The 12,827-nt window shown below is 34.7% G+C and overlaps 3 protein-coding genes across 5 annotated transcripts; 1 reads left to right on the top strand and 2 right to left on the bottom strand.

Annotated features, from left to right (window-relative positions):
• Nucleotides 1-260: 260 nt before the first annotated feature.
• LOC110606070 lies at nucleotides 261-2,104 on the bottom strand. Its single transcript, XM_021744812.2, has 3 exons — nucleotides 1,818-2,104; nucleotides 915-983; nucleotides 261-631 (listed from the first exon to the last, which is right to left on the bottom strand). The coding sequence occupies exons 1-3, from the start codon at nucleotides 2,007-2,009 to the stop codon at nucleotides 440-442; spliced, it is 453 nt and encodes a 150-aa protein (XP_021600504.1). The 5' UTR covers nucleotides 2,010-2,104; the 3' UTR covers nucleotides 261-439.
• A 358-nt stretch (nucleotides 2,105-2,462) lies between these two features.
• On the top strand, nucleotides 2,463-4,355 carry LOC110606030. Its single transcript, XM_021744748.2, has 3 exons — nucleotides 2,463-2,617; nucleotides 2,763-2,862; nucleotides 3,843-4,355. The coding sequence occupies exons 2-3, from the start codon at nucleotides 2,813-2,815 to the stop codon at nucleotides 4,075-4,077; spliced, it is 285 nt and encodes a 94-aa protein (XP_021600440.1). The 5' UTR covers nucleotides 2,463-2,617; nucleotides 2,763-2,812; the 3' UTR covers nucleotides 4,078-4,355.
• Nucleotides 4,356-5,176: 821 nt separating this feature from the next.
• LOC110606819 (DIS3-like exonuclease 2) lies at nucleotides 5,177-11,091 on the bottom strand. Of its 3 annotated transcripts, XM_021745807.2 has the most exons (7): nucleotides 10,278-11,077; nucleotides 9,374-9,771; nucleotides 9,214-9,267; nucleotides 9,032-9,100; nucleotides 6,523-8,760; nucleotides 6,331-6,402; nucleotides 5,177-6,243 (listed from the first exon to the last, which is right to left on the bottom strand). In XM_021745807.2, exons 1-7 carry the CDS (start codon nucleotides 10,408-10,410, stop codon nucleotides 5,833-5,835), a joined length of 3,375 nt encoding a protein of 1,124 aa, XP_021601499.2. In that variant the 5' UTR covers nucleotides 10,411-11,077; the 3' UTR covers nucleotides 5,177-5,832. The 3 variants fall into 3 exon arrangements, with proteins under 3 accessions (XP_021601499.2, XP_021601500.2, XP_021601498.2); XM_021745808.2 differs by having other exon boundaries at nucleotides 5,177-6,250; nucleotides 9,374-11,091; XM_021745806.2 differs by having other exon boundaries at nucleotides 9,374-11,079.
• Nucleotides 11,092-12,827: the final 1,736 nt, after the last annotated feature.

The raw sequence follows: 12,827 nt of genomic DNA, 5'->3' as shown, positions 1-12,827 counted from the left end.
TAACTTGGTCCTAAGAATATCAAAATAATAAAACAGTTTTTAATGATGTTTTCTCTGAAAAACATTTATCCGGGCTTAAAACTGTCTTGTACATAAGGGCCACAGCTTCAGACTCTTTCCTTATTTAAACTCCATAAGCTTATAGAGTTATATGCATTCTTACATGATGACAGAATTCAAGCAGACTTACCATGAGTTAAGTCTTTCACAATATATTATCAAGGTAGTTTAAATAAAACTGAAGCATAATCCACTCAATCTAATACTTTACTCTGCATCTGTAATTTCTATTCAAATGAAGATTCTAGATTGTTGTAGCTAATTTACCAGTGAGAAAAGAAGAACAAATACATATATAAGGAGAGAAAAAAAATTGAAACAGGAAAAAGAATTCCAATAAATGCACAGTACCGACCAGGTTCATAGGAAATCTAAACTACTAGACATTTTTACTGCCCACAAATGGACTTCCCTTCTGGTTCAAAGAAACATGAATTGCCTTGGCTGCTGCAACAGCAGAATCTCCCCTCTTGACTATTTTCTCAAGCTCTCCAACTTTCTCAGACAGCAGTCTGACGTTTGAGTTGGTGGACTGGACCAACTCGTTTGCAGTTTCCAGAGCCGTGCATAACTGGAGTATTCCAACAATACAGATTAACACAGTTATAGATTTAGCATTATCAGATAAATACCATGCAAAATTTTTAAGAATTTAGGCTTGCATAGGGAAACACATACTGTCTTTGCTCTAGTCACAGATATATTCAAGACCATCGAATATTCGCATTATATACTTCATTAGAGATGCCAGTAAGACATGCAAATACAACGTCTGGGAAAATGTTTAACGCGCTAAATATTGTTGTAGAGCTACTTACATATCATACATACTCGTAAATATTGATCAGAAATACCTTTAGAGTTGGAGTTGTCCAGGAGTGATCTGTTCCAGCAAGTGCCTTATTCAAGTGGCTATAGTTTTCCTGGAGCAAGATAGAAAATCTTATTTTGCTGATCTTTGAATAGAATAGATGCCCCTAGGCTGATACAATCGCAAGCAAACCTGAATTAACTTAAACATGAAAATTTTGAGATGAAGCACTTCACAAAACAGCATTATCATTGAGTTCAAGTTATCATGTTGTGGTTTATTATATATAACATGATAACTGAAGATGACTTGACACACACACACGGCAGATTACCTAGACCCAAAGAGGTCATTACCCAGACCATCAACCAAACCACAGTCTTGGAAGGGAAAAATTGGAGTTAGCCCCATTCTCTAGCATTTCATCAAGCAGATAGAGACTGTTTCAAGTCAAGACCCAATTATGCACTCTAGTATTTGCAAGCCCAAGAAGGCATTGCACTGGAAGTGACAAATTATTAATCCCTATGCTCTGGATTCTGAAACCAAATGCTGGGCTGGAAGGACTAACTGCGCAATGAGTACTTACCGTCATCTCCTCGTATGTCAATCGTTTGAATTTGAATATCCATCGAGAGAATAATCACAATGAACAAAGACCTCAATTTTACATCAGGAGCTATTGGAGGAAACATCACGTAATAGTCATACTACCAATTGAAGCAAATCTTTTATTAAGTAAAATAAAGAGATTGTTAGGGCCAATTCTTGCGGGAGTGGCACAGACAAGCTGCAATTTAATGAAAAACTACCAAGAAAAGCTAAAATTCAAGAATAAAGGCTAAATAAGAACAGGAACAACGAATGATAAAATCAGGAAACTGTGATTACATTTGGGATTCGTTGGACGAATGCATACAATTGAAGAGAGAAGAAAGAAAAGAACCTGAAAAAGCTTGGTAAGATCCAAGGAGGATTGAAGGGTATCGCCAGAATCAGGAATTGAAGATGAAGAAGGTGAACCTGCTTCTTTGTGGGATGGGTGATGATCGCTTGCTCTAACAACATCATCTTCTTTCTCTCCAAGATCGCTTAGCAAATCCCCTATGCACAACAATGGCCCTCCAACTCCTTTCATCTCTCCCTGTCTCCGTCTCCGTCTCCGTCTCCGTCTCTCTCTCTCTCTCTCTCTCTCTCTCGTTTTCTGAGCACGGCGTTTTTGTTTGTCCAAATTACTTTTTAATACCTAAATTATATAACAATTAACGTATATCTCTCTCTTTCTTCAAAATTCAATAGTTTAATCCTTCAAAAATTACTCCATCATAATTATATATATATACTAAATAAAATTAAAGTAATGACACAATTTTTTTTAAAAAAAATTATATCCTCAAAGGTACTTTAAGAATTTTGAGAAAATTAATGAAAAATACAAAAAAAAACAGGGCAGTAGAGTTAAAATATAAAAATTAAATTGATTTTTAAAATAAAGAAATATATATTATTTTTGAATAGTTAAAGGACTAAAAAGAATAATTTATCTTTTCATCTTTTACTCCAAACGGCAAATCGTTTAACACGGCGTATTTTACCTAAAAAAAAGGGGAAATCAGTAAACCGGGCGGACTGGTTATTACAGGCAGCTGAGAGTCTGAGACTCAGGCCAGTGAACACAGAGAAAAGCAGAGCCCTTTGTTCAAATTTTCTCGCGGATTCCTCTTCTGGGAGGCTTCTTCTCATCAGGTGAGCTTCGAAACAGCTCTAATTTTTTAATGGGATTGCTTCTTTTTTTTTTTTTCTCTTTCGTTCCTTTTCATCTTGGCCTCTAGTTATTAGGGTTTTCTACACTATCCATGCTGATCAAGTTTTTCACTTAATTGGCCAAAAGCTGTTCCGGGTTAAAGTGTCCTTCTAGTTTTTATCAGGAGAACAGGAGTAATGGCAGGACAAGATCAAGCTAAGCACCTTGAGGACTGCTCGGTTGCCAAGTCAGTTTCTTTTTTCCCCTTTGTTTCTGTAGAATTTTGTGAATTGAGTTCGCCTCTGCTATGATCTTACTGTAATCTTTTAGGCATTTGAAACCTTAATTGCCATGTTATGGCGATCACAGGAATGTTGGAATAAGATCATTCTTGGATGTACAAGCAAAACTTGTTTGTGCCGACATATCTGCCAAATCCTGATAGCTTTTCTAGTTCTTTTTAATGCTTGGTTGATCTTGTGGTTTGTATTAGATGATGGTGTCACTTTACAATCATTTTATATTTGCTTGTATTTTAGGTCATATAATCTTGATTAGCATCTCCATTTTTAAAGTTTTGCGAGCAATAGTTGTTACCAATAGCCAAGCCTTTAGCTGAACGGCTCAACTTTGCTAGTTTTGCAACTGCTGAATTGATATTACAAGGTTTTCAGAGTAGTTGCAGTAACTTTGTTGCTTGCCAGTGGAAATTTTTGGGCTTTTTGGTTATTTCAAACCATTTTAGTAGAATTTTTCAGCTTATCTAAAAAATAACGAGCTCAAGTTAAGAGCAAGCATGTGTTCGTAGCTGACAAACAGGAGAGAAATGACAGAGGAGGGGAGAAGAATCTCAGAGAAAGAGATAAGAGAGAATACAAGAAGAAAAGTGAGAGATAATACTACTTAGCTACAAACTGCTAACTTCTTCTCCATGCAATTCCTATGTTCTCTAATAACCCGATCCTCTGTCTTACTGTATAAAATCATTGTACTCATGCATAGAAGTGTATCTGGTTTCTAATTATGCTGGGTACCTTTTAATTTAACACATCTCAATTGTAAATAAGTTTACTGCGTTGTCTTTTCAGAAAGTCTCATCCCTCAAATCGTACTTGGGCATGAAACCAATTGTCAGCATTACAGTTTTTTTCCTCCTTGCATTCCTATTCCACACTTGATGTATTTTGATATTAGATGTGAGAGCTGATCAATGTTGATGCTTTGCAGTGCATTAGGCACATGGTTCTTCTCGGTGGCTGGGGCTTTGGTAGCAATTCCAGTAGGGATAAAAAGGAAGTCTTTAGCACCACTTGTGTTCTTTGGCACAACTGGCACAATGCTTGATATTATCATGGGAATCAGTCAATGTGAAAGAGAACATGCTGAACGTCAAGCAAAGTTACTAGAAGCCCAAAATTCTGTAGGCGAACCATCTTTTTCAGCAACAGGATCTGAGTCTTGATTCCAAACTGGTATAGGCATGGGCTCATGCTAATTAGCTTTTCATTTTGCTTGCATGAGAAACAGATCTCTTTTTGATATACTTTGTGGAGATTCATTGTCCACCTTTTTTGCAACATATACCATCTTTCTAAGGTTATTTAATTTCTATGCAACCTCATACTGTGATCAGCTAAAGACCTATCATGATGTAATAAAAAAATGGGGTCTGCTTAGAAGCTACTTTCATTGAATTTTTTTACCCTTTTTGAGTTCCTAATGGAAGTGGATTTATGGGGCTGAAAGCGTGTTCAATCGTCTTTGAAGAAGCTATTATAATTCTCATTTGTGTTTGTTTCTTTGTTTCTTTTGAAGCACAAGTAGGAATGGACTGGATTACTATTTTCTGTAAACAATTTGCAGTGCAAGGAGCCTCTCTCTTTCCAACAGAGGAAAATCATCCTTTTTTTTATCCATTCAATTTCGTGCTTGCTAAAGATTGGACGGTTATCCCTATCTTTTCAAATTCCTAAATATGTATATATATACATATATATATATATGGTGGAAAAAACACATGAATTTCTATATTTTAAAAATGATTTAGACTTCAACATGACGACTCTGTTTCTAATGCACTTCATTGAAAAATAAAAACATCTTTCCTAACTTAACTATGTTAGTCAAATGCGCTCAAGCAATTTATAGCTCAAAGGATCTATTTTATAGAGCTGATAACGTGAAGATGATTCAAGCTTTCTGGGAGACCATCTTTTCCTTCTTGGAATCGCCAAGTGCTCTCCAGGTGATAGGCGGAAAAACATTTCACAAAGTGCACAAGAGTCTACAACAACTTTCATTAACAGCACAATATTTTTCATCAAAGTTGGCAACAACCTAAGCTCAAAACTGCCCAACTTCTGCTTTCTTTTGATATTCAATACCATCTTAAAATAACAATTGCAAAGCATTAAGAATCAAGCAACAATAGGAGAATACACTACTTACAAAGCTCTTCCATAATCATCATAATAATAAAATTTCCCACTTGCTGGGTTTAAATGTGTATCAGATACACATCCATCAAGCAAACATGTCAGCTATGCGTGCTACTGGCATCATCTGAAAATAAATTCAAATACAAGATTATTTAGGGTTTTCTTCAGTGTCAATAATATTACATCCCCATATGCGTTTGTCTTATTTTATAACAGTATCGTGCAGAAAATGTTACATCTCCTGGATATAACTTCCCCTCCCAAAAGAAAACCTTGTTATCTCACGGGAGAATTATGTCCGGTGCATGTGTATTTAAATTGAAAAAAATTAAAAAACACTTGAACATAGCCACCCAAAATTAAAAGTTATTGGGCTGCACCAATCCAAATTCCAAACAAAAACCAGTAATATTCGCTCCAATCTCTGCCGAATTTGATGAAAATGGAACTAGCCTTACAAAAACAAGGGCCAATCCCGTCATGCAGATTTTGTTAGAAACGGCCACCAAAACTTAAGGCCACAACAAAAAGCCTGCCAATATCAACATCTCCCACGAGATATTTCACCACCAATCGTAAAACAGATTTTGGAAATTATCAGCCATTCTAAACCTTAGATTCCTTCATCTAACTATTTCAACTATACACTAAAATTCTTATCTACAACAGAGCTTGTTTTTATCCTTTTCCTTTACCAGCTCCGTTACCTTCTGCCTGTGAGTTCGTTCACTTGCAAGACTTGTCTGTCAAGTTCCAAATGCAAACACTTGTATCATAACTTAGCTAAAATATGAGCTCACAAATAGCCTCACCCCAATATCAATAGGTCCATCATCCCCACCAACAGCATGAAGAGCTACAGGAATTGTTGAAAGAAGACGCACAGTGAGGGGGAAAACTACAGGGTCAATCTCCCACGCTGAAACAGGCTCATGTTGGGATGCAAATCCATTCTTGTCTAAATGTGTGGCACTGCACTTATTTGCAATCTTTCCAACTGTGCCAAGCTCCATATTCAGGTTGCATGGATTTACAACCCATGCAATTTCATTAAGCACCCTGTAAGTACCAGGGCCAGCCCTTCTAAATGTGCGCTTGTAGGCACATGAATTTAGCACCAGTGTTGATGTTGCCTCAAGCCATTCCACTGTCAAGCCTTCAACATCCTCATAATATATCCTTCGCTCGACCTGAAAGCTTACATACATGAGAATTGGTAAACAACATTATACAATCTAATACGGCCAAATAATATGCAGAAGTATAAAGCAACTTACAGCTAGTTTTTGGATATAAATGGACATAAACTTTGGTCCAAGACCCAAAACTCTCGCTTCAGACAATAAAATCTGTACAAAATATGAAATGCAAATCATGAAGCCCTGAATACATTTATAGACGATTCTGATAATCAAACAGAAATAGCAAGTACAGAATTGTCAAAGGCATGAATGGAGGAAAAAAAAAACCTCTTTCTTCTTCAGCATGACCCACATGTACAGCTTATCACAGGCATCTTTGACATGCCTACTAGCCAGCTTTCTGTCATTGCAGTAAGAAGCAACAACCGCAAGTAATTCAGCACAGGGAACACCATGTTTGATTGCTGCAGCTGTTAATGCTTCCCTGCCTTCTAAGGACTCTGCTGCATCTTTATCAAAGTAAACACCAGTGAAGCACCTTGTCACTTCTTCACCCGATATCATATCATGGGACATTCTTCTACTTCTCATATACAAATTCTCTGCCTCTATAGCTGCGGCCAACGTTCGATGTACGACTATATCAGGATATCGACGCAATGGTGAAGTAAAATGTGTGTAGAGAGGAACAGCCAGTGCATAATGACCCCAATCATTCATATTATCTTTCATAACACCGGTGCAAAAATAGGTAGCCAACTGCATCGGTCTTGAAGCATAAGACATCAAGATATCAAACAACACAGTGTCGTCCTTCAGCTTTTCTCTGATGTTTTGCAATGACTGATGAAAGTGGCCAGAAGAAGAAGTATCCAATTCTAGACCATGCTTGCAACAAAAAGCTTCAAACTCTCTTAGCTTCCGCATATTAGGTTCAGGATGCCTTCGCAATAGTGCACTATCTGGGAAAACTCTAGATATAACTTCCGCAGCTGTCCTATTTGCCAAAAGCATAAACTCCTCAACAAGAAAATTGGAGTCTTTTTGCTCAGAAAGCATGCTATCATATGGAATTCCATCTTCATCAAATAGAAAAACAACTTTGGAACTTTCAAGCTCCAGAGCCCCATCATTAAACCTCTTCTCTCTTAAACTTTTTGAAATTACATTCAGAGTCTTGACAGATCTAATGACATCTGGCCATTTGAAAGGGCCATGCAACAGAGGCAAGCGGTTTCCAAATGAGTCAGTGGTCTCCTCACTGGTCATCCCATCAATCATAGCCTGAGCATCTTCATACGAAAGCTTGCAACAAGAACGTATCACAGTGCGACCAATCCAATGATCCATGACATCTCCGGCACTGTTGAAGTCCCAGAAAATAGAAAATGCAAGTCTATCTACTCCAGGGTTAAGTGAACCAAGATTCTCAGAAAGAAGTGCAGGCAACATTGGTAATTTGCGTCTCAACATGTAGACACTTGTTGATCGACTCTGAGCTTCTTTATCCAAGGCTGTGTCAGGTAAAACAAAATATGAGACATCAGCGATGTGAACACCCACCCTGAAAATGCCATTAGGCAACCTTTCCACAGAGAGAGCATCATCTAAGTCAGTGGCAGTGGAAGGGTCGATGGTAAATATGCACAAATTTCTAATGTCTCTTCTAATTTTAAGCTCCTCTGCTGGCACCTCCCAAGCATTGCATGGTACGCAAGAAAGAGATTCTGAAGAAAAATCCGAAGAACAAATTGCATTTTCATATAAAATTGCTCTAAGTTGTGGCTCCATTTCACTACCCCGTCCAAATATGTGCGAGACATGGGCATATGGCAATGGGAATTCTTCATCCCAGTTATCAATCTGTGCAGCTACCAGCTCCATCTCCACTGTAGTATCTCCTTCCTCCAATCTTTTCTTGATGGAGTCAGGCAAGCTTCTCACAAGTACCATCATTTTGGGAAATTTTGGATCAGTAGGTGTAAGATGAATGTACTCATGGGCAGACATAGATGGTGAATTTTTCTTCTTCTTTGTGTCTTTTGTAAAACCTTCTCTATAACAAAACCACTGCTTAACATTTAGAAAACCAACAACAGCATCACGCCGAAGGGATTTCTCAACAATGCCAACAACTTTACCAGTTGGGCGTTTTGATGGGTATGAACTAATAATTTTGCATAGCATGTCCACACCATTCATATCTTCATCCTTTCCAGTAGAATGACCAAATTGTAAAGAATCTGAATAAGGTAGGTTATACCCATTAACAGAATTACAACCCACTGGACCATTCACTTCGTGGTGAACACCCTCACCAGAACAAGAAGAATCCTCATAATATATTCCCTTTTGAGGAAGGCTGGAACTTCCAGGATCAGAATGTTCATAATCCACATCCACTTTACTTTTACCCTTGCAGCTACCCCCAGATGTCTCACCAGCTTCTACAACAAAATTGCGCTCTTCAGCCAAAGAAACATTGGCTGATTGCCCATTTGGACCTTTCATCTTAGTCCAGAATGCCAATGGATCAACTTTAATGACCACTCTGTCCCCTTCCACCTACAGGTGGGGAAAAAAGAAGTAATATCAAACCATCAGAAACACAATCCCTCCATAAGTGATCAGAGGTGTATATGGTGAGTTTGTCTATTAATACTACACAGATAATCAAACATAGCATTCCTTGCTAACAATAGACAAATCAATCAAGCATCGAATTTCAAATACAATTCCTAGTCATTATCTAGCTAACTTCTTACTATGGTAAAAAAAAATGACATAAACATCACCAATTCGAAAATTACTGAGAACAGTTAAACTCCAGACTTACAGCTCTGTTCTGTGCAGAAATTCCGCTTATGAGAACATCTGTCGTAACTCCCTCAATTCTGCAGTATGCCTGTCATCAGAAACAGCATATGCAAACTGCCCATCAATAACCAAAAAATACAGAGCGTGAATAAACTTATTACTTGAGAACATTATGAGTATGACAAAGCAACTTGTACTTACCTCAAATCGATTGTGAGCATTCACATGAAATAGTGCTTTGAATGCATTACCTTTCTGCCAAATATTTGGAGGAAAAAAAAATGAAAAACTGGTTCAACCAACATAACCAGAAAGCTACATGCAGCAACAACATTGTCAATGAATCAGGTATCAGACTAACCTCTAGTGCCTCATTAATTGCCTCCACAGACCAGTGGGGAGCAAAAATTTTACCTTGAGCACCACCACCAAACTGATCAAAAGGAAACACATCCTTGTTCGAACATCTTCGGTGGGGAACTCCACCAACAATTGGCTCAGGACATGAGTTGGACAATGGTTCACCCTCAAGATCAGATTGTAATGCGTGTTCCACTTCCTCAATTATATGCATAGTAGGCATCGAATTGAAGGCTACATTTGATGCAGAGGTCAGCCCAGGTTCACTCAAAAAGTGAACACCTAATTCTGGCTCCCTTGATGAAGAACAATTCAAGGAGGATACAAAATTTTTCGTTTGGACACCATTACCACATGAATGTGACAACTCCCCGCATGTTCCGTTTACTAAATTAGAAGCTGCTCTCATGATAATCAAGTTCAAGAAAATAAAAGCAAAAATCATTGACTGGATGTTACCCATGCATTCAAATAGGGGACTCAAATACATAAGTTTAGAAGCCATCACAGGAACGAGAACGAGAAAAGTCAAATGCATCATCATAGCCCAAATAATTGTAAAATTTAAGCAACTTAGTGGTGGGAACAATCATTCTAACTTCTAAAATTCATAATAATATTCAAGGAAACAAATGGCCAGCCACCAAAATTCCCAAAAAGAATTAACAGGACATATGATCAACAGGAAGCCAAACAAACGACAAAAGGAAGAAAGGACAAGCAAAAAAATTCACATTCACATCATCATCATCCACGATATAACTTCATAACAATTAATCAATATTTGGCCACTTCAGAGACAACTGTAACTGATAGAATAAGAGTATAGCAAGAATTACTCTACAAGCTATACAATCCAGTAAATCAATAACAAATATTTAAAAGGTAAAAAGAAAAAGAAAAACCTGGATTAGGAGAATTCTGCTTAGATCGACGATTAGATCGGCGCTTATTCTTCTTCTTCTCCTTATCCTTATCTCCACCGTCCTCAATCCTCTCAGCCACTACAGCCGACGATTGCTCAGTAGCACCCCTCATGATCCCACGAAAATACTCGATAGTTAAATAATAATAATAATAATAATAATAATTTAGCGGAAAAAACAAATCAACATAAAAAATAGAGAAGGGATAATAAAACCCTAGATCAGAAAACAAAAACAAAATAAAATCAAAACAAAGGCGTCTTCCGATTTGCCAAAAAAATTATCCGGAAGAACCGAAAATTGAAAAAAGGGGTAAAAAACCAAAAAACAAAAAGAAAAAAGGAAGAAAAAGAATCAACAACAAGAAGAGGAAGGAGACGAGGCGATAGGGTTTATAAGAAGAGAAAGCAGCGGAAAAAAAAAAAAAAAAAGAAGCAAGAATTTAATAATAATTAAAAGGGGGCTATAGAGAAAGAAAGTGGGTGGTGGGAAGTGGAAGTAAACAAAAAAAAAAAGGAAAGCGACGTGATGAATGGTCGGCGATGACAAGGAGGCGCCGACTATCGATTCCTTTTTCTACTATATTATCTTCCTCTCAACCCAGCACCCAGTTTTCCTTCTCTTCTTTTCTACTTTCCTTTTTCTTTCACTTTCTTTTGCTTTCCCTCCCCTTTTCGGATGTAGTTTTTCCTTTTCTTTGGTGGGAGGGAGAAGGGATGGGGCTTTAGATCTCGCGACACGTGTCCTCGTTGGGATTGCTGGACGCTAACTTGCGCCGTGGGGCGTAGGCTAAACTGGAGAAACGATAAAGTGGGTGAAATTTTTAAGTCTCCGTCGTCTGTACGTCTGATAAAAAGTCGTATGGACGGTGGGGTGTAAAGAATTCCAAAAACACCGATTATCTTCTTTCTTTTTAGTAAAAAATTGTATATATAAATTATATATTATGTATTTATTGATTTTTTTAATTTTATTCTCGCATTTCTTTTCTTTATTTGTCCTACTTTCTACCAAATATCAATAGGGCAATTTCTCAACAATTAAAAAAAAAAAAACAATAGAACAATTTATAAAAGTCTTGCCTCAGTTATGGCAGAATAATAAATTTCTCCTTAAAATATTTAAATTCTAAAAACAATTTAACCCTTTATATTAATGAGATGTTCACCAACAGCTTCTAAAATAATATTATATTCTTTTTTTTTTTTTTAAATAAAGGGTTGGGGAGTCGAATCTTAGATCTTTAAAGGCTACAGAATGCACTTTCCACCAGACTAAGCCTTGGAATGTAATAATATTATATTCTTAATAATGAAATGTAATTTATTAATATTTAAATTATATCGAGTGTTAAAACATTTTAACTTTAAATTTACAGATTTAGTCTCATAATAAATAAATTTAAATAATTCTGAAAAATCTCAAATTTTACTCTCTACCCCTAATTTTTACTTTTTTAAAAAAATTCAGACTTTATTTCTAATAAGTGTCAATTATATTAAAAAAATAATATAATATTTATATCAAATCAAAAGCGAAAATTTAATTTATCATTTTTTAACTGAATTCCAACTTTAATTTATTTAATTTTTTAAGAAAAAAATTAAATTCTATAATAAAATTAGATTTATTTTTATTTATAAAAAATTTATTTATTTAAAATCAAATTAAATATAATAGAATTATTGAACTATTTTATATTATATAAATTATTAATAAATTTAATTTATTCATTATTCTTATTATTTTTTAAATTAAATATTTATTCTTATAAATGATAGTCATTTTGATCACATTCATTAAAAAATCATTATCAATATTTTTATAACATTTAAAATATAAATTTTACATAATCTTTTATTATTAAAAACATAAAAATTATTATTTTTAAAATTAACAAAATAATATAATAAATTTATTAGTATTAATTATAAATGTATTATGTATTAATAATCAATATTAAATTAAAATATTTTTTGTAAATGGTAATTATTAAATAAAAATAAAAAAATAAAAAGAATTTTCGAAAGTTAATTAAGTAATTCTAATGTAAATAGTTTTATGTGAAATTATTTTTTATAAAATTCTAATAATTTTTATAATATTTATTTTTAATTTAAAATTAATTTTTATAAGAATTTAAGAAAAATTAAATTTTTATATTATTAATTTTATTAAATACAAAAATTTTAAAAAAATAGTTTATTTATTTTGAATACTTTTAAAATTATACATTTAAAGTAAGAGTTTAAAGTTTTTTCCAATTGCCAATAAATTTAAATTTAAATCTAAAAAAATAAAAAACAAGCAGAGTTTTTATGAATTATGTCTTAAATATTTGACCAGCAACTCAATTGAGTTGCAATTTTAATTAGTTTTAGATTAAAAATAATAAAGATTAAAATTTAATAATTTTAATTAAATAAATATATTTATAAGTCAGTTCATAAATTTATTAAATAAATAAACTATTGATATTTAATAAATTAAATATCTATAAATTTCTGTGATTTATTAAATAAGTATAAA

The sequence above is a fragment of the Manihot esculenta genome, chromosome 18 (assembly GCF_001659605.2).
Source record: "Manihot esculenta cultivar AM560-2 chromosome 18, M.esculenta_v8, whole genome shotgun sequence".
In the NCBI taxonomy this organism is placed as follows: Eukaryota; Viridiplantae; Streptophyta; class Magnoliopsida; order Malpighiales; family Euphorbiaceae; genus Manihot; species Manihot esculenta.
The sequence above is the reverse complement of the archived record's forward strand: the minus strand, read 5'-3'. Positions and strand labels throughout refer to the sequence as shown.

Coding starts and splice junctions, on each gene's coding strand:
- LOC110606030 (XM_021744748.2), top strand. CDS start 2,813: ATGGCAGGACAAGATCAAGCTAAGCACCTTGAGGACTGCTCGGTTGCC. Junction 2,863..3,842: donor GAGGACTGCTCGGTTGCCAA/GTCAGTTTCTTT, acceptor GATGCTTTGCAG/TGCATTAGGCACATGGTTCT.
- LOC110606070 (XM_021744812.2), bottom strand. CDS start 2,009: ATGAAAGGAGTTGGAGGGCCATTGTTGTGCATAGGGGATTTGCTAAGC. Junction 984..1,817: donor ATCTTACCAAGCTTTTTCAG/GTTCTTTTCTTT, acceptor ATCTTGCTCCAG/GAAAACTATAGCCACTTGAA. Junction 632..914: donor GGACAACTCCAACTCTAAAG/GTATTTCTGATC, acceptor GGAATACTCCAG/TTATGCACGGCTCTGGAAAC.
- LOC110606819 (XM_021745806.2), bottom strand. CDS start 9,916: ATGATGATGCATTTGACTTTTCTCGTTCTCGTTCCTGTGATGGCTTCT. Junction 9,268..9,373: donor CAATTAATGAGGCACTAGAG/GTTAGTCTGATA, acceptor AATATTTGGCAG/AAAGGTAATGCATTCAAAGC. Junction 9,101..9,213: donor ATGCTCACAATCGATTTGAG/GTAAGTACAAGT, acceptor TTCTGATGACAG/GCATACTGCAGAATTGAGGG.